The sequence below is a fragment of the Gigantopelta aegis genome, chromosome 11 (assembly GCF_016097555.1).
Source record: "Gigantopelta aegis isolate Gae_Host chromosome 11, Gae_host_genome, whole genome shotgun sequence".
NCBI classification, from domain to species: Eukaryota; Metazoa; Mollusca; class Gastropoda; order Neomphalida; family Peltospiridae; genus Gigantopelta; species Gigantopelta aegis.
The window spans coordinates 2,436,504-2,455,803 of NC_054709.1; the positions used below are offsets into that span (position 1 = coordinate 2,436,504).

The 19,300-nt window shown below is 39.9% G+C and overlaps 1 protein-coding gene across 1 annotated transcript in view; it reads left to right on the forward strand.

Moving 5' to 3' along the window:
- Positions 1-19,300, forward strand: part of LOC121385491 (atrial natriuretic peptide receptor 1-like) — an 83,954-nt gene that overhangs the window by 38,463 nt on the left and 26,191 nt on the right. Inside the window, exons 2-10 of the mRNA XM_041516190.1 lie at positions 7,194-7,313; positions 7,844-8,128; positions 9,725-10,029; positions 10,908-11,043; positions 11,957-12,048; positions 13,332-13,479; positions 14,437-14,518; positions 15,004-15,015; positions 18,739-18,847. Of these exons, the coding sequence (XP_041372124.1) occupies positions 7,194-7,313; positions 7,844-8,128; positions 9,725-10,029; positions 10,908-11,043; positions 11,957-12,048; positions 13,332-13,479; positions 14,437-14,518; positions 15,004-15,015; positions 18,739-18,847 (1,289 nt within the window). The remainder of the gene's footprint in view (positions 1-7,193; positions 7,314-7,843; positions 8,129-9,724; positions 10,030-10,907; positions 11,044-11,956; positions 12,049-13,331; positions 13,480-14,436; positions 14,519-15,003; positions 15,016-18,738; positions 18,848-19,300) is intronic.

Below are 19,300 nucleotides of genomic sequence, written 5' to 3' on the forward strand. Positions count from 1 at the left end.
GCGTAAGACATATGGTTCAGGACCACACAGATTTTGAGAGGAAACCCGCTGTCGCCACTACATGGGCTACTCTTCCGATTGGCAGCAAGGGATCTTTTATTTGCGCTTCCCACAGGCAGGATAGCACAAACCATGGCCTTTGTTGAACCAGTTATGGATCACTGGTCGGTGCAAGTGGTTTACACCTACCCATTGAGCCTTGCGGAGCACTCACTCAGGGTTTGGAGTCGGTATCTGGATTAAAAATCCCATGCCTCGACTGGGATCCGAACCCAGTACCTACCAGCCTGTAGACCGATGGCCTGCCACGACGCCACCGAGCCGGTACCGTGAATAGAAGCCTGCCTTCAATAGAAGCCTGCCGTGAATAGAAGTCTGCCTTGAATAGAAGCCTGCCGTGAATAGAAGCATGCCGTGAATAGAAGCCTGCCTCGAATAGAAGCATGCCGTGAATAGAAGCCTGCTGTGAATAGAAGCCTGTCGTGAATAGAAGCCTGCCTTCAATACAAGCCTGCCGTGACTAGAAGTCTGCCTCGAATAGAAGCCTGCCTCGAACAGAAGCCTGCCTCGAATACAAGCCTGCCGTGAATACAAGCCTGCCGTGAATACAAGCCTGCCGTGAATACAAGCCTGACTCGAATAGAAGCCTGCCTCGAATACAAGCCTGCCGTGAATACAAGCCTGCCGTGAATAGAAGCCTGCCTTCAATAGAAGCCTGCCGTGAATACAAGCCTGCCGTGAATAGAAGCCTGCCGTGAATAGAAGCCTGCCTTCAATAGAAGCCTGCCGTGAATAGAAGCCTGCTGTGAATAGAAGCCTGTCGTGAATAGAAGCCTGCCTCGAATAGAAGCGTGCCTCGAACAGAAGCCTGCCTCGAATACAAGCCTGCCGTGAATACAAGCCTGCCTCGAATAGAAGCCTGCCTCGAACACAAGCCTGCCGTGAAAAGAAGCCTGCCGTGAATAGAAGCCTGCCTTCAATAGAAGCCTGCCGTGAATACAAGCCTGCCGTGAATAGAAGCCTGCCTCGAATAGAAGCATGCCTCGAATACAAGCCTGCCTTCAATAGAAGCCTGCCGTGAATAGAAGCCTGCCGTGAATAGAAGCCTGCCTCGAATAGAAGCCTGCCTCGAATACAAGCCTGCCGTGAATACAAGCCTGCCGTGAATAGAAGCCTGCCTCGAATACAAGCCTGCCGTGAATACAAGCCTGCCGTGAATACAAGCCTGCCGTGAATAGAAGCCTGCCTTCAATAGAAGCCTGCCTTCAATAGAAGCCTACCGTGAATACAAACCTGCCGTGAATAGAAGCCTGCCGTGAATACAAGCCTGCCGTGAATATAAGCCTGCCGTGAATAGAAACCTGCCGTGAATAGAAGCCTGCCGTAAATAGAAGCCTGCCTTCAATAGAAGCCTGCCGTGAATAGAAGCCTGCCTTCAATAGAAACCTGCCGTGAATAGAAGCCTGCCGTGAATACAAACCTGCCGTGAATAGAAGCCTGCCGTGAATACAAACCTGCCGTGAATAGAAGCCTGCCGTTAATACAAGCCTGCCGTGAATAGAAGCCTACCTTGAATAGAAGCCTGTCGCGAATACAAGCCTGCCTTGAATAGAAACTTGCCGTGAATAGAAGCCTGCCTTCAATAGAAGCCTGGCGTGAATAGAAGCCTGCCGTGAATAGAAGCCTGCCTTCAATAGAAGCCTGCCGTGAATAGAAGCCTGTCGTGAATACAAGCCTGCCTTCAATAGAAGCCTGACGTGAATAGAAGCCTGACGTGAATAGAAGCCTGCCTTGAATACAAGCCTGCCTTGAATAGAAGCCTGACGTGAATAGAAGCCTGACGTGAATAGAAGCCTGCCTTGAATACAAGCCTGCCTTGAATAGAAGCCTGACGTGAATAGAAGCCTGACGTGAATAGAAGCCTGCCTTGAATAGAAGCCTGCCGTGAATAGAAGCCTGCCGTGAATAGAAGCCTGCCGTGAATACAAACCTGCCGTGAATAGAAGCCTGCCGTGAATAGAAGCCTGCCTTCAATAGAAGCCTGCCTTAAATAGAAGCCTGCCTTAAACAGAAGCCTGCCGTGAATACAAGCCTGCCTTCAATAGAAGAGAATAGGAAAGGAGAAGGATTTTGTTTATTTCTAAGTGAGATGGGAAGTTTCTATATGTACAAAGTTTGCATTAGAATATGACCTTACAGTAAGGTTATGATATAACATTTTGCGTGCAAAAAAACAAACAAACAAACAACACCGTTGCCTTGAGTAGAGGCCGGGTCTCAAGCGACACGAAACCAAGAGTAATAATGAAAAAAAAAAAAAAACTTCACGAGCAGACGACATTTTTCACTTTTGCTGAAGAGAGCTGTTTATATCTAGATCAATATTTTTACAAACTGCTCATAGAAATAGAACATTTTGGTTGTTTCCAAATCACAGTTTCTTCTTGTTATTATTATTTATTTAAGGATTGTCTGTTATTTCTTTTACGCTCATCGGGGTATGAACAAACACAAAAATCATCCGCAAGCTGTGTGAATCGGCGAAGCCATTTTCACATAGGTTTGCGGATGATTTTTGTTTGTTAATACCCCGATCAACGTAAAAGAAATAACAGAAAACAAACAAACTGTCTGGGGGCGTGATCTCTATCTATCAGTAGAGGGCTCACCGTATGTGCTTTGGTCACAGGATCGAGCCTCCACGGTGGACCCATTCTCGGACTGTTTTTTTTCCTTTTTGTTCCACCCAGTGTCCCACGACTGGTATATCAAAAGCCATGCCATGTGCTGTTCTGTCAGTGGAAAAGTATTTATAAAAGTCAGGGTTGAAAGTTAGCAGTCGCCCGGTCGCCCATGGAGACCTTTATTGGCTAAGGGCGACTAAGAATTTTACAAAGGTAGTCCGTTGGACGACCATCGATTTTAGGTTCTGGCGAGTATGGTACTACTTAAAACAGAAACGCACTGATACTGAAACGAATGTGACAAAACACACCGCGTTTATGTTGGCGCGAAATACAGATCTGGCAGCAGAAGACCTAGAACATGTTTTATATTTTGACAGCGCCAACATAATGAATAAAGATAAAATTCATATAAAAACATATTAATTTATTAAGTTTTAAACCCTGAAACAACAATTGTTTACAAATTACCATCAAACTGCACAGGTTAAAAAAAAATTGTGATACAAGTTTTAAGGCAGTTGATAGAACATCCAAGGTAATCTGAATGACACAACCGTAATACATGATCAGGGCCATATCTCTACACAAAGCAGAGTCGAATGGGTGATTTGGCAAAACAGTGGATGATTCCATGGATCTCTGTCTAGGAGAACAGCCACTCCCGAGGAAATAATTTGCTAGACATTTCACCTCTCTCGTATCACCACAAAGTTTATTTCATCCCTCTTGCATCGCCACAAAGAGGACTGCCAGTCCTAGACTAGTTTACAAAAGCACGCGCAGTTCTATATTTAGCCTTTTTACTACTGCACTATCTTTCACCGCGTATTGAAAATGAGATTTAATATGTTTAATTTAATGGTACTTTGTACAGCAACATGTTTATTTATACTGGATTTCTTTTTTAAAAACATTTCTTTTATTTGAGTTGGTATGAGTTTAAAACTTAACAGCATGTTTTTATATCAATTTTTACTTTAAACGTCAATTCATCGGTTTTCTTTAACGCAAACGGTTATTATTCAACAAAAAACAAAAAAACACTGTAGTTTTATTTTACCTGTACAGTCAAATTCCAATGTGATAGTTGGATGGCTAGTTGAATTTGAGAAGGGCCAGTAAGATTTTTCTTCAACTGGCCCTGCTGGCGACCTTGGTTTTCATTTTAATTTTCAACCCTAAAAAGATCCCTTGATGCTACTTCAAAAAATGTAACGGGTTTCCTTTAAAGACTGCGACTTAAAATTAACAGGTATTTGACACCCAGTAGCCGATTGTTAATAAATCAATGTGCTCTAGCGGTGTCGTTAAACAAAACTTTAACTTAGCCATTTCTATGTTTGACGGCTGGGGCAATAGGGTGCCCGGGATAACGTGATTGAACCTTAGTTTGATTTCAACACGAAACAAGAGTTGAAAGGAAATATAACGACGCAATCACATGTTGCCATTGTATTCGTGGCGATCATTACCCATATTTCATTTCATTTCAACTTATTTTCGTGCTTATATCCAATTAAGGTTCAAGCACGCTTTCCTGGGCACACACCTCAGATATTTGGGCTGTCTGTCCAGGACAGAGGGTTAGTTGTTAGTTGGTTAGTGGTTAGTAAGAGAGAAGAGGGTGTAGTGCCCTTACACATACACCATTAAGAACTCTCTCTGGGTGGGAACCGGTACCGGGCTGCGAACCCTGTACCTACCAGCCTCTAGTTCGATGGCTTAACCACTGCGCCACAGAGGCCGGTCAGAGGTTGCCATTGTATTCGTGGCGATCATTACCCATAAACGACCTCTCCACGGACAAACACTGGCGATTCTCTGTGAAGTGTACACCTTAACGATTTCCATATTATCCAGCACTGCGTCGTCAGTGTTTGCTATTCACTCTGAATTGATAATCCTTACAAAGTAAATGCCTGCTGAATCACTAACACGCAAACACATCGCGTTTTGTGTCATCCACCAATTGATTTCCTCCCGCAAAATAAATAGTCCACTTAATTTCACTTCCATTACCAATATATACTCAATTTGAGTACATGCGTTTCGACTTTGATAGGACGGTTATAAATAATTATATGAACTTAAACGTTTCTACGTGGTTATTATCGTCAGTCAATGCGTGTTTGGTAATAGATTTGCAATATACGCTAAACTTTGTAGAATTTGTTTGATCTCTTTGTCTGTCTGTCTTTATGTCTATCTAGGGCGGGACGTAGTCCAGTGGTTAAGCGCTCGCCTGATGCGTGGTCGGTCTAGGATCGATCTCGTCGGCAAGATCGCGGTCAAAGTAAAGATATTTAGCGTTCACGTGCAGAACTACCTGCTGTAGCCCACGCCTGTCATGGGCGCAAGTGTTGACATACGCCTTCCAGCGCCCCGTTCCATGAAGCAATCTTAGCGCTAAGATCACCTTAAGTGCAGTAGGTAGCTATGCGCTTAAGGTGATCTTAGGGCTGAGATCGCTTCGTGGAACGGGGCCCAGGACAGCGAAGAAAGGGGGTAGGGAGAGTGCGGTATCGCCCGCGCTAGTAGGTGCAAGGGAGCACATGCAGTCCGACCGGGATCAGTAGGGAGGGAGGGAGGGAGGGAGGTGTTTGATGCTATGAAATTTGCAATGTGTTCCCGTAGGTATTTAAGGAGCCAATTTGAAAGGTTAAGCGTGAATTTCTTATGGCGATTTTGACGCATAATTTGGAGCGATTCGCCGAAAAGGAAATATTTGTTTTGTTTTATTTTATTTTATTTTTATGTGCTATCCTGTTTCTGGAATGGTAAAAGTTATTTCACGAGTGACATACACATCATACGAAATGGTAGCGAGTTTAATATTTTATTTATTACGCATAATCGATGATAATTTATATCGCTCATCTCGTTTGGTTGATGTTCCGGTAAGGTTGTAGTGCATCACTCGATGACGTCATCTTACAACATCGAGGTGTTACGTCCCACTTGACGTTCTACTGTGACGTAACACTTTGATATGAACCTATAATTAAATTTGAATCATACAGGCTTATAATAACATCATACTTTATTTTTAATTATTTTTTATCCATAAACAATAGCCCTCAATAAGACCACTTGCTCATATAAAATGACGTCATCAAATATGACGTTCCCTGAATGTAATTTTTACATTCATCGAAAAATTAACAAACTCCCGTTGCTAGGTCTGAACCAATGGGATGATGTTACGTTGTAATGAATGTAACAGAGATTTGATTAAATGGGTGTGACCATAAGGGTAATAAATAGGATATTAAACTCACTACCATTTCATATAATGTTTATGTCCCTCGTGACAATCGAAGGTTGATCAATCTAATTAAAATTAGCTCCACTATTACCTGTGGATCTAACAGAAGCCCGCTGGAGCTCCAATCTAATTAAAATTAGCTCCACTATTACCTGTGGATCTAACAGCAGCCCGCTGGAGCTCCAATCTAATTAAAATTAGCTCCACTATTACCTGTGGATCTAACAGCAGCCCGTTGGAGCTCATCTAATTAAAATTAGCTCCACTATTACCTGTGGATCTAACAGCAGCCCGTTGGAGCTCCAATCTAATTAAAATTAGCTCCACTATTACCTGTGGATCTAACAGCAGCCCGTTGGAGCTCCAATCTAATTAAAATTAGCTCCACTATTACCTGTGGATCTAACAGCAGCCCGTTAGAGCTCATGCACCTTACTTGCAAAATCATGCCAGTGACTTGAAAAGAATTTGAAAACATTCGGGATTATGCCGAGGGTATACGAAATAATTCCGGTGAATTACGAAGTATGCCGGAAACTAATTGCAATATAAAATTTTATATAAAATTCGTTTCAAGACGAAAAAAAACAAACCGTGATGGTATAGCCATAAAATCTGTTTATACTAGTATACAATCCAAAGTTTATTACTGCACTTTTCCTGCAAGTTCGCCAATTGTATAAATAGTCTCGCCCGATATTTTTAGACTTTGTATGCTCCCGAATAACGCTATAAAAGGCGAAGTGTAATTGGTCGATATTTAAATTGTTATTTATAGATGAAATGTCACCTGGACATGGGAGTCCAGCAATGCTGTTAGATCTACTGGCTAGACCCAGTAGAGCTAATTTTAATCAGATTGAAGCTTAATACACTCGGGACATAAACATGATAGAAAATGGAAGCTCGTTTAATTAATATTATATAAATATGAACAGCACTAGACCTAGAAATTATATCTAAATGACGCAAGGTTCGATCATTGTTTTACTTTTAAATTCATTAGCAATGTCCGGACAGCATAAAACCCAAATCCTGTTTTAGCCGAAACAGGCTTCGTAAATAATTCAGCCCTACATGTTTTAGTTTCATGTGATCAAACATCAACATACGCCGAAATCAGTCAACGAATTTACGAGCACAACAAAAATATAATACATGCATACTTATGATACCAATCTATGATACTAACTGTTTTTTATAATATTATTCTGGTGCATTTTCTTTTCTTTTCTACACAGGGTTTGCGTCCCAGTTATTCTTTACGGAACATATCTCCGCCATGATTGGTCCCGCGTGTTCACTTGCTTTGGACGGAGTGGCGCGTTTGGCTGGATACTGGAACATCCCAATAATAACTGGTACGTACTGACTTGCTTTTTTTCTTCTTACACGCAATTGGCGAGAACATCATTCATAATTTTTTTTATAACAAACGCCAATAACTCATATGTGTTTTATCGATTTAAAGGCATAACATTAACTGATCCTAGGTAATAACCCGGTCACCACAGACATACCATCCACTGATGTTGATGAAGATGACAACGAAGAAGAAGATGATGATGATGATGATGATGGTGGTGATGATAATAATGGTGATGGTTGTGATGATGATAATGGTAATGATGAATATGAATAGGATGATGATGATGGTGGTGGTAATGATGATGATGATAATGATAATGAATAACATGATTATGATAATAATGGTGGTGACGATAGTTATGATAATGGTTATCATACTGATGACGATGAAAATGATGATGTTGATTATGATGATGATGGAGATAGTGATAGTGATGGTGATGATAACAATGATGATTATGGTGATGATGATGATGAAGACAACAACGACAACGGTAATCACGTATTCCCATTACTCATTTAGGTGTTGGCGCCTCCGGGATCTTCGCCGGAAGTGACGTCTACCCGACGTTGACGAGGTTCGCGTACTGCCAGTGTCACGTGCGCCGCGTCCTGTCGGCCATATTCCGCAAGTACAACTGGTCGGAGATCAGTGTGTTGGTGGACGTGAGCCACCAACAGAACCTCGTCCTCGGCAACTCCCTCCGAGACGGCCTGCAGAAGGAGGACATCCGGCCCAACGTCATCGACTACCACATAGACCAGCCGAAGGAGAAAACAGTGGAATATATCAGAGCACATTCCAGAAGTATTTCATTCATTTCAAATTATTTTCGTGCTTATATCCAATTAATGTTCAAGCACACTGTCCTGGACACACACCTCTGCTACAGCGATATATATATATATATATATATATATATATATATATATATATATATATATATATATATATATATATATAGAGAGAGACAGAGAGAGAGAGAGAGAGAGAGAGAGAGAGAGAGAGAGAGAGAGAGAGAGAGAGAGAGAGAGAGAGAAGTGGGATGGATGGATGGGTGGATGAATGGATATGATTTTGTTGACTAATCCTTCAAGTTACAGTGATATTGCCGTGCACATAATTATAAAACCAGCCAAAATATGAGACGGTCGAATATCACGGATATGCCTTATATATCAGAGTAGGCGGCTGTTTTAATCACTTTCCTCAACTATTATTAATCTGCAGTCTTTAGCTTGAAAATGTAGCCAATATTGTGGAAAATCCTTTGTGAGATTTATGGTATAACTCGGCGATATCCAAAATACACCGGATATTTGATTGGCTGTTCCATGACTATGACCCGGACGCTATAGCTTTATACGGTCCAATGAAATTAACACTGAAGAAATTGATTGCTCTTTGACGCATACGTTAAGAGGCAATTTTGAAGACTATACACACCCCTCTCCCAGTTTCAAGAATAGTTAGTATATAGCTTGTATCGTCTAATACCTGTAGTTAGATAAGTTTTGAAACAAAATTATTAATTGATAAATGGTATCCCTAACGGCCAATCGTAGAGTATTCTCCATATGCAGGCGCGTGTGCAGACCATTTCGTATGGTGTGGAGTTTAATATGTGGCTGACAAAGTTGTATAGGGTTCGAGTCATGCTCACCAGAAAAAATTATTTACCCCCCCCCCCCCCCAAAAAAAAAAAAAAAAAAAAAAACCCCCACCGAAGATTCGCTTGAAGACGAACCTCCCCTCTGCACATGCGCCTGATATAATCGATGAAATGGGCCAATTAGTGATAGTGTGACAAACCAGTAATTGCTTAATTACTGGACAGATACGTAAAAGTGTAGAAAATGGTTTTGTTTACTAAATATATAGGTCATGGCTGAGTGTTCCAGGATATTAAAACCCGTGTCACGTATGGCGATACGTTAACCAGACGATGGAAATATCGAATATATTAGCAAGCACTCCACAAGTAGGCTTGTCGGGAGGCAGTTATTTACTTGACTATATTTTATGTGTAGTCGAGTGCTTGTTTTCTCTTCTAGGTATCGACACGATTGTTTTTACGTAAATTTTGTTTGATTCGGTTGTCTGAATGCAAATAAACTTTTCTTACCTATTCTGTTCATAACCTTGACCTAGTTTTCATCAGTAGCTTTATGTAAGATCTTTAGAACGCATTTGTGAGTCTTGGAACATACAGAACAGTATAATCATTATGTTTGTTTGGGTCTTTGTTTTGTTTTGTTTTTGTTTGTTTGTTTGTTTGTTTGTTTGTTGTTGTTGGGTTGTTGTTTGTTTGTGTTTTGTTTTTTGGTGTTCTTTTCATGGGGGTTGGGGAGGGTTTGTGGGAGTTTGTGTATTTTTTTTTTTTTTTTTTCTTTTTGATTACAGTTATTATTTTCGCCATGAGTGGTGATACGCTGAGAGAATTTTTATTGAAGTTCTACGAGTTGGGTTATATCAGCACCGGCGAGTACGTCTTCTTCGACATACTTCCGTTTCCGTTTCCGGGTGACTACTGGGGCAACCATGATTGGAGGAGAGGTGACTCACGTGACCCTGACGCGAAGAAGGCGTACGAAGCTCTACTTCGTATCTCTTTATTCCAGCCCACGTCGGAATACTGGACAAATTTCACACAGCTCGTAATTCAGAAAGCTGACGAGACGTACAATTTCGACTTCAAAGGCGAAAACGTACGTAAACTTTAACAAAAAACAACAATATTGTATGAGATGTGTGGTATTTCCAAGCGATATCCAAAATAAATTACAATCGATTTAAATATATTTGACTGGCTGCTCCATGACGATGACCCGGACGCCAAAGCTATATACGATACAATGAAATTAACACTGTTGACATGGCGGATTCAGAGTGTGGTAGTCTGTAAGCGTACGAGACCGGGGGAAGGAGTTCAATGCCTACCGCCACCCCACCCACCCTCTCCCGAGCTGCAGCAAAACTTCAAATTCGGGCAAAAATTATACAGATATTCGTGCAAAATGTGCAAAATGTGCAAACCTAAGATCTTTTTATCATGTAATAATCATCATTCTACCCTCGAAATAAAGTTGTAATGAATGTAACAATGTGTAGTGATTCGTTTGCAATCCTATATAGCTATTTGGTATTAATGATATGATTAAATGATTTTTTTTTCCCAGATTCGGGCATTTTCATTTAATTCGGGCAAAACTAGCCTGGCATACTACAAAAGTGGTAGCCTGTACATCTATGGGTGTTACAGGGGTCACACGACTCCTGCCATTTAAATTTGTTTTAATAATAGCATAATAGCTGCTTTCCTTAAACTTTCAAAATGTATTGGAAAATGTTTTGCTGTAGCAGGGGAGGAGAGTTGATTCACACACCCCGCGCACACGCGCCTGAAATTACTTGTCTCAATATTGCGCAGAGTTGTAAGATTTTCGTAGTTGAAGGCAAAATGGATGTAGGCAATCTGGGTTTTAAGGGATATGTGTGCTGGCAAAAATGGGTTGTAGTCATTGAATGGGAAGTCACCGCTATTTTAGAACAGAAATGTTTCTTTAATTTGTGATAAATATTTCAGGTGAATTTTTTCATTGGCGCGTTCCATGACGCCGTGGTCAGATACGGTTACGCGGTGAAAGAGGGCCTAGAACGCGGAATCCACTACACGGACGGCTACAAAGTGTCACAACTCATGTGGAACAAAACATTCACTGGTACATTTTCACAAATCTTCCATTTATTTATTTATTTATTTAGTTTGTTTGTTTGTTTTGTTTGTTTGTTTGTTTTCCCATGCATTCGTTCGTTCATTGGGACGGGACGTAGCTCAGTGGTACAGTACTCGCCTGATGCGTGATCGATCTAGGATCAATTCCCGTCGGATGGCCCATTGGGCTATTTCTCGTTCTAGCCAGTGATCCACAAGTGGTGTAAGAAAGGCCGTGGTATGTATTATCCTGTGCATATAAAAATCCCTTGCTGCTAATCGAAAAGAGTAGCCCATGAAGTGGCGACAGCGGGTTTCCTCTTTCAATATCTGTGTGGTCCTCAACCATATATCCGATGCCACATAACCGTAAATAAAATGAGTTGAGTTCGTCGTTAAATATAACATGTCCTTCCTTCGTTCGTTCATTTATCAGATGTAACCATAATTGTAAATTGGAATAGTGTTGAATGAACACGCACAAAATTTGAAGTGTCACGTGATAACTTGCTAACCAGAGTGGATAACTTGCTAACCATAGTGGATAACTTGCTAACCAGAGTCGATAACTTGCTAACCAGAGTGGATAACTTGCTAACCAGTCAGATGTGAAGTAAGAACCTAGTTTTAAACTCAAATGAAAAAACTAAGAAAAACTAAAACACATTTTTCTGTAGACTTAACTTGTAAAATCCAAAACAAACAAACAAACAAGCAAACAAAACAAACAAAATAAACAAATAAAATAAAGTAATAATGTAATAAATAAAAAAATTAAAAAAAATTGAATGAATATACGATGGAACAAGTAAATACTTAAATAAATACATGTATACGTCAATAAAATGTAAATTTACAAAATCCTCAATCAGTTATTTTTGTTTGTTGTTTGTTTGTTTGTTGTTTGTTTGTTTATACAGGAGTTACCGGTGAATACAGAATTAACGACAACGGCGATCGCGAAACCAACTTTGCCATTTTAGACATGGATCCGGAGACGGGCGATTTTCAGGTGAGGGGGAGTTGGGAGGGGGGTCATTTACAGTCACACAATTATTTATCTGTATGTAACTGTAACTATATGTATCTAACCGAAATAAATGAATGGTGATTCGTGGCCAATATCATTAGACATGGGCGTACGATGGGTTCGACCGAACCCCCCCTGAAATCGCTTTTTTTTATAATTTAATATATCTGACATTGATATCTGACATTATATTTACTCAACATAGAAATATATGCCCAATATCTCTGCAATCTATATATTTTGGAACCCCCCGTTTCTTTTAATTAGTAAATAATGTATTGATTTAAAAAAATTACTATTTATTTATGTTTTATTTATTTATTTCGCCATTACGTAATCATTGCGATGCCTTATTTGTGTTTTGTTTTCTTTTTTAAAAACCTGCTGTCTAATTATCGAACACATAGAAAACTTTATTGCGTCTTTTCTTTGTTTCCTTTGTTCTTCCTTTCTTTCTTTCTTTCAATAATATTTATTTCTGTTAATTTTTAAATTGAAGAAATATCATTACTGTCGTGACATGTATGTAGTCCGTCCCATCATTCTATTAAAATTGTTTTTGTAAATAATTTCTGTTTGGTTTGACGTAAGAAGACAAGATAAAAGTGTTTTGGATATAACAAAGAAATACAATGTGTGTGTATGCAATTTACAAATCAATCGGCTCGGAAATAAATAACTTGTAGTAAATTACACAGTATGAAAAGAAAATGCGATCCCTGTGGGACGGACTATAGTAAATTGTATAACGCGTGCCAAATCCATTTATTCTTTTAAAAAAGCAATAAAATATGTTTGAATCTACCAGTCACATAATTTGCTTAATCAGTTTTCTACAGGAATTGGGAGGTAGCGATTCGATGTTCCAACTTTAAGTATAGTGATCCTCAGTTTTTCCGTCATTATGATGAGGTATGTTTCTAGTGTTAGGCTGTCTTTGAAAATAAAATAACTTTTTCGTCTAGACGAAGATGCAGTATGATTGTTCCACGTTTGAAGACACTGGTCATGTTGTCTTAATTTGATATGTTCCAGAATTTTTTATATATATTTTTCATCTTTGGGACATCCATATATCTGTCATACCCAGCTGTTAAATAAATGTTTAACATGTTGGATCCATGTACAGTTGTGTCCATTTAGGAAAGAGTCGTATATCCCTTCTCACGAGTTGGTCCAAGTTCCACTGACATCCTCCCCCAGCAAAACTGTGTACTGGATCCTCCCCTGAGGCTGCTAATACTCCCGTATGGATTTTGTTACAGGCGGTTGCTTATTTCTCAGGGGAGGGGTCTGACGGCTATGTGCCGGACCTGGCGCGCTCGATCCACTGGGCCGGCAGAAGACTGGAACCGCCGCTGAATGTTCCGATCTGTGGTTACCTGGGAAACCTTTCTGTTTGTGAAAACAACGGTAATGGTCTACACAATGATCCCTAATCTCATCATTATTGTTAGTTGACTTTTAAAAAATGTAAATTTTAAATATTACGTAAATCACCATTTAAATTATCATTTTTATAAAATATACATATCATCAACATCGACATATTATCATCACCACCACCATCACTATGGTCATCATCTTTATCATCATCATCATCATCATCATCATCATATCATATCATCACCACCACCACCACCACCATCATCATCATCATCATCATCATATCACCACCACTATCATCAACATAATAATAATCATCATATATCACCACCACCATAATCGTCATCATTATCGTCATCATAATCATCATCATAACATCACTAACATCATCATTATAATTATCATATCACCACACCACCACCATCATAATAATAATAATAATCATCATCATATCGCAACCACCACCACCATCATAATAATCATTATCATCATCATCATATCGCAACCACCACCATCATCATCATCATCATCATCATTATAATCATCATAACACCACTATTATTATTATTATTATTATTATTATTATTATTATTATTATTATTATTATTATTATCATGACCATAAAATGAGGAAGACGGCATTAAAACAAGGGCATAGTATTAAATACGAGTTTATTTCCAAGTACACAAAAGTGCATTCTTTATATATATGTTGATCGTCACTTTATTTGTTTGCATTTAACAGTTTAACACCCAATAGCCGATGTATATTTCGTGCTGGTGTGTCGTTAAACATCTAATCTATTCTTTATTCTTTTTTCATTTTGTAAGAGTGTGTTGTTTTCCGTTTTCTGTTTTTGTTTTGTTTTAGTTGTTTGTTTTTAGTTGGAGGATTCCGCCCATCAGTAACTTTGAACCTGGTATACCAAGGTTGCTTTTAAAATTTGGCATCTTAATTGTTTTTCTTTTTCATTCCTGTGACAAGATCTGCCTATGTACGCGAAAGTCCTACTAAGTCTCCTGGCAATAATCACGGTAGCTATTATATCCGGGATTATATTTTATCGGTAAGTGACTTGACAACTACTTGGTAAAACAGGGATACACAGACATCTCTTTGGCATTCATTTTATAATCTCTAACCTTCTGTGTTGTCGATTTATATGTTTATAACAGAACAATACGTTCACACATACAGAGGGGGGAGAGAGAGAGAGAGAGAGAGAGAGAGAGAGAGAGAGAGAGAGAGAGAGAGAGAGAGAGAGAGAGAGAGAGAGAGAGAGAGAGAGAGAGAGAGAGAGAGAGAGAGGATACGGATGGAGGAGAGAAACGATGGAGGGTGAGCGAGAGAGAGAAATAAAAGAGAGAGAGAGAGAGAGAGAGAGAGAGAGAGAGAGAGAGAGAGAGAGAGAGAGAGAGAGAGAGAGAGAGATACACACACACAGTGAGGGACACACACGATATATATTGTTCATGTTTAAATAAATTGGGTTAACGGTAAATTAGTAACATTTGCTTTTTTACATTTTGCTTCTTCAATCGTTTAATTCAGGAAAGTGTTTCGGTAAGTTGCGATGCTACCATTGTGACTGCTTGGCGCTTGACTTAAAGGCACATTCCATTTGTCTGTAATCTGTCTGTGTATACGTATATGTATTCGTAATCCAATAAGCATATCAGATCAGATACACACACGCGTACGATGGATGCAAAAATGGAATCAACTCTACCCATTTGTGACTGATCGGATTACGCATGGCGGATTACGTATGCGTATAGGCTTGCGTATTACGTACAAATGGAGTTTGCTCCTTTATGTGCAGTGGGCGGCAACTCACAGAATCGATTGTTTGGTTACCAATAGAAGACGCTTCTTGCAAGCACCTATCACATTATACATATTGCACGCAATTCATTTTCATTTTAACTTTGTTTTCGTTCTTATATCCAACTAAAGCTCAAGCACGCTGTCCTGGGCACACACATCAGCTACTTAGACTATCTGTCCAGGCGTGTTAGGCATTGTTTGTCGCAGGCGCGGATCCGGGGTGGAAGACAGGAGGGGTCTGGATCCCACCACCTTTTCCCACTTATTTTAAAGTTCATTCACTGCCAAATACAACTTCCAGTAAGTAGTTGTATGTATATCTCACCCTGCAAATATGCCTGGATCCGCCAGCACCCTGCAAATATTCCTGTATCCGCCCTCACCCTGCAAATATTCCTTTATCCGCCCTCACCCTGCAAATATTCCTAGATCCGCCCTCACCCTGCAAATATTCCTAGATCCGTCCTCACCATACAAATATTCCTGGATCCGCCCCCATCCTGCAAATATTCCTAGATTCGCGCTTACCCTGCAGATATTCCTATATCCGCCCTCACCCTGCAAAAATTCCTAGATCCGCTCTCATCCTGCAAATATTCCTGGATCCTCCCTCACCCTGCAAATATTCCTAGATCCGTCCTCACCCTGCAAATATTCCTGGATCCGCCCTCATCCTGAAAATGTTCCTGGATCTGCCCTCACCCTGAAAATATTCCTGGATCCGCCCTCACCCTGCAAATATTCCTGGATCCGCGCCTGAGTGGCCAGTACGAGTGAAGTCGGTGTTATGCCAGAGTTTGAGTAGATATCAAGATGCGAACTGAAGACCTATCAGCCTTATGTGCGATTATTTAAATATGACACAATGTAGCGGGTTTCCTCTGATGACTATATATCAGAATACCAAATGTTTGACATTCAATAGCCGACGATTAATAAATGTGCTCTAGTGGTGTCGTTAAACAAAAACACTTTTACTTTTTACTTTTTTACTGTCCCACTCAGCGCCCCATGAATGCTCTATCAATGGACGTGGTATGTGCTGTCCTGTCTGTTCGAAGGTACATATAATAGATCTCTTGCTGCTAATGGAAACAAATGTAGCGGGTTTCCTTTGATGACTACGAGTCAGAATTAACAAATGTTTGATTTCCAATAGCCGATAATTAATAAACCAATGTGCTCTAGTGGTGTCGTTAAACAAAACAAACTTTAAACTTTTGACTACGACACGGATCTAGCACAGTCCATAGACCGCTCGCCTGAGGAGCTTTCGTTGTAGGATCGAATCTCATTAGTGGCCCGATTCGCTTATTTAGTTTTCTCCTACCAATCAGTTCTCCACGAGTGGGGTATCAAAAGCCGTGGTATGTGCTGTCCTGTTTGAGGGAAAATTTATATGAACGACCCCATGCTGCTAATTGAAAAATATAGCGTTTTTTTTTCTCTAAGACTATATCTCGGAATTATGAAATGCTGGACATCCAATAGCCGATGATGAATAAATCAATTCGCTCTATTGGTGTGGTTAAACAAAACGTACTTTATTTATCTATTTATATCGACAATATAACTGAGGCCGGTGGCATGCAGCTTTTAAATCTTGTTGGTGTACCGGTGTAGCATTTAACATGCACCCCCTAGAATAGTCACTCCGCAGGCATTAGTTTACACAAGACCCCCAGGTATTATTATGCGTATATATGGTTTGTCTAGATTGTGTTGGTGTAAAATTGACATCTTCTTTACGACACTGGTGGCGCGTATTATATGTTTATGAGACACCTCTAGATGTTCACCAGCTGGCTAATAACATACATAATCCCCAATTGTTATACATTATAACCCCAGTAATAACCGTAGCCCGAGGTCTCTGCACCCACTTTCAACAAAGTTCCGGTTAAATACGTAGGTGCTGACGTGTTTCTTCCTGTAGTGTGTGTATTAGTGATTAATATGTCAGATATTTGTTATCAGCGAACTCGAACATTTTTAATTGAATCAGAGCGGAAATCTTTGCCTTCCGTGTGGTAGACAGTCATTCCGTGTTTTTACTATACAGTTGTGTCTGACTGAAAGGGGGGCCATTGGGCTATTTCTCGTTCCAACCAGTGCACCGTGACTAGTATATCATAGGCCGTGGTATGTACTACCCCGTCTGTTGGATGGTGCATATAAAAGATCCCTTGCTGCTAATCGAAAAGAGTAGCCCATGAAGTGACAACAGTGGGTTTTCCCTCTCTATATCTGTGTGGTCCTTAACCATGTCTGACGCCATCTAACCGTAAAATAAAATGTGTTGAGCGCGTCGTTAAATAAAACATTTCCTTCCTGACTGAGAGAGCGATCATAAACGTCCAAATGTCCGTTTAGCTCTTGAACAGTAGAATACTTGAGCTAGTGTTCGCAAAAGCGGGGCATATCCTGCCCCACCGGTGGCACCCGTCATGATTACTGCCACCACAGCTGTCAAGTCCTTTATTTCGGTTAAAACGATGAAAAAATAATAGCATGTATTCCAAACATATTTTATTTGATTCAACCCACTATGTGCTTACAGTAGTCAAATTGCTGAGGCCAGTGATCGCGAATGCTCACTAGACTGGGTTTTACGACTAATATTAGATGGATGTGATATCATAGAAGACAATGGTACCAGTGAAACTGTTCGCGAGCGCTCGGCCTCCTGAACACGCATCGGGTTTTGAACCAGCAGCTTCGTATTTCGTCCTTGGTTGCACAGTAAACAAACAGTGCTATTTAAAGGTGCAGTATCACAGTAAAATACTCTGACCAATATACTGATATAAAGAAAAAATAGAACACAAAAATAAGAACGCCAAGTAGTAGCTACAACCAGACCCCTCATCCATAGTATCAGGAAGTATACGGGGAGCACGCCCCCAAACCCCCTACAGGTTAACAATTAATACCCTCGTTTTTGTTCCCTTATTGCTTTCTGTCAGTTAATAATAAAACTGTCGTAAAGTTTTGTCTTTAATTTGCTATATAGGGACTGGACGTAGCCCAGTGGTAAAGCGCTCGCTCGATGCGCAATCGGTCTAGGATCGATCCCCGTCGGTGGGTTCATTGGGCTATTTCTCGTTCCAGCCAGTGCACCACGACTGGTATATCAAAGGCCGTGTCTGTGGGATGGTGCATATAAAAGATCCCTTGCTGCTAATCGAAAAGAGTAGCCCATGAAGTGGCAACAGCGGGTTTTCTCTCTCAATATCTGTGTGGTCCTTAACCATATGTCTGACGCCATATAACCGTAAGTAAAATGTGTTGAGTGCGTCGTTAAATAAAACATTTCTTTCTTTTTTCATTTGTTATATATTACAAATTATATATAACAAATTATCGCTGTTACATTTCCAGATTTATTGTAATTCGATCTAAAATTACTGTTTTAATTTACTGTTTATTTTCTGCATTTAATATTTTTTGATATTGTAGTCGCTGTAAATGGGAAAAAGAGCTCGCCGACATGTCATGGAGAGTGAAGCTTTCTGATCTGAACTTTCAAAGTAACGCCATGGGAAGTCGGGTCAGCAAGTTATCATGCGTGAGTATATATATAGGTAGCAGCATACCAAATAGCATTTTAACAGTATACCAAATAGCATTTCAGCAGTATACCAAATAGCTTCTCAGCAGTATTCCAAATAGCATTTCAGCAGTATAGCAAATAGCGTTTCAGCAGTATACCAAATAACATGTCAACAGTACACCAAATAGCATTTCAACAGTATACCAAATATCATTTCAGTAGCATACCAAATAGCATTCCAACAGTAAACAAAATAATATTTCAACAGTATAACATGTAGCATTTCAGCAGAGTACCAAATAGCTTTTCAGCAGTATACCAAATAACATTTCAGCAGTATAAGAAATAGCATTTCGGCAGTATACAAAATGACATTTCAACTACACCAAATGGCATTTCAGCAGTGTATCAAATAGCATTTCAGCAGTATACCAAATAGCATTTCAGCAATATCCCAAATAGCATTTC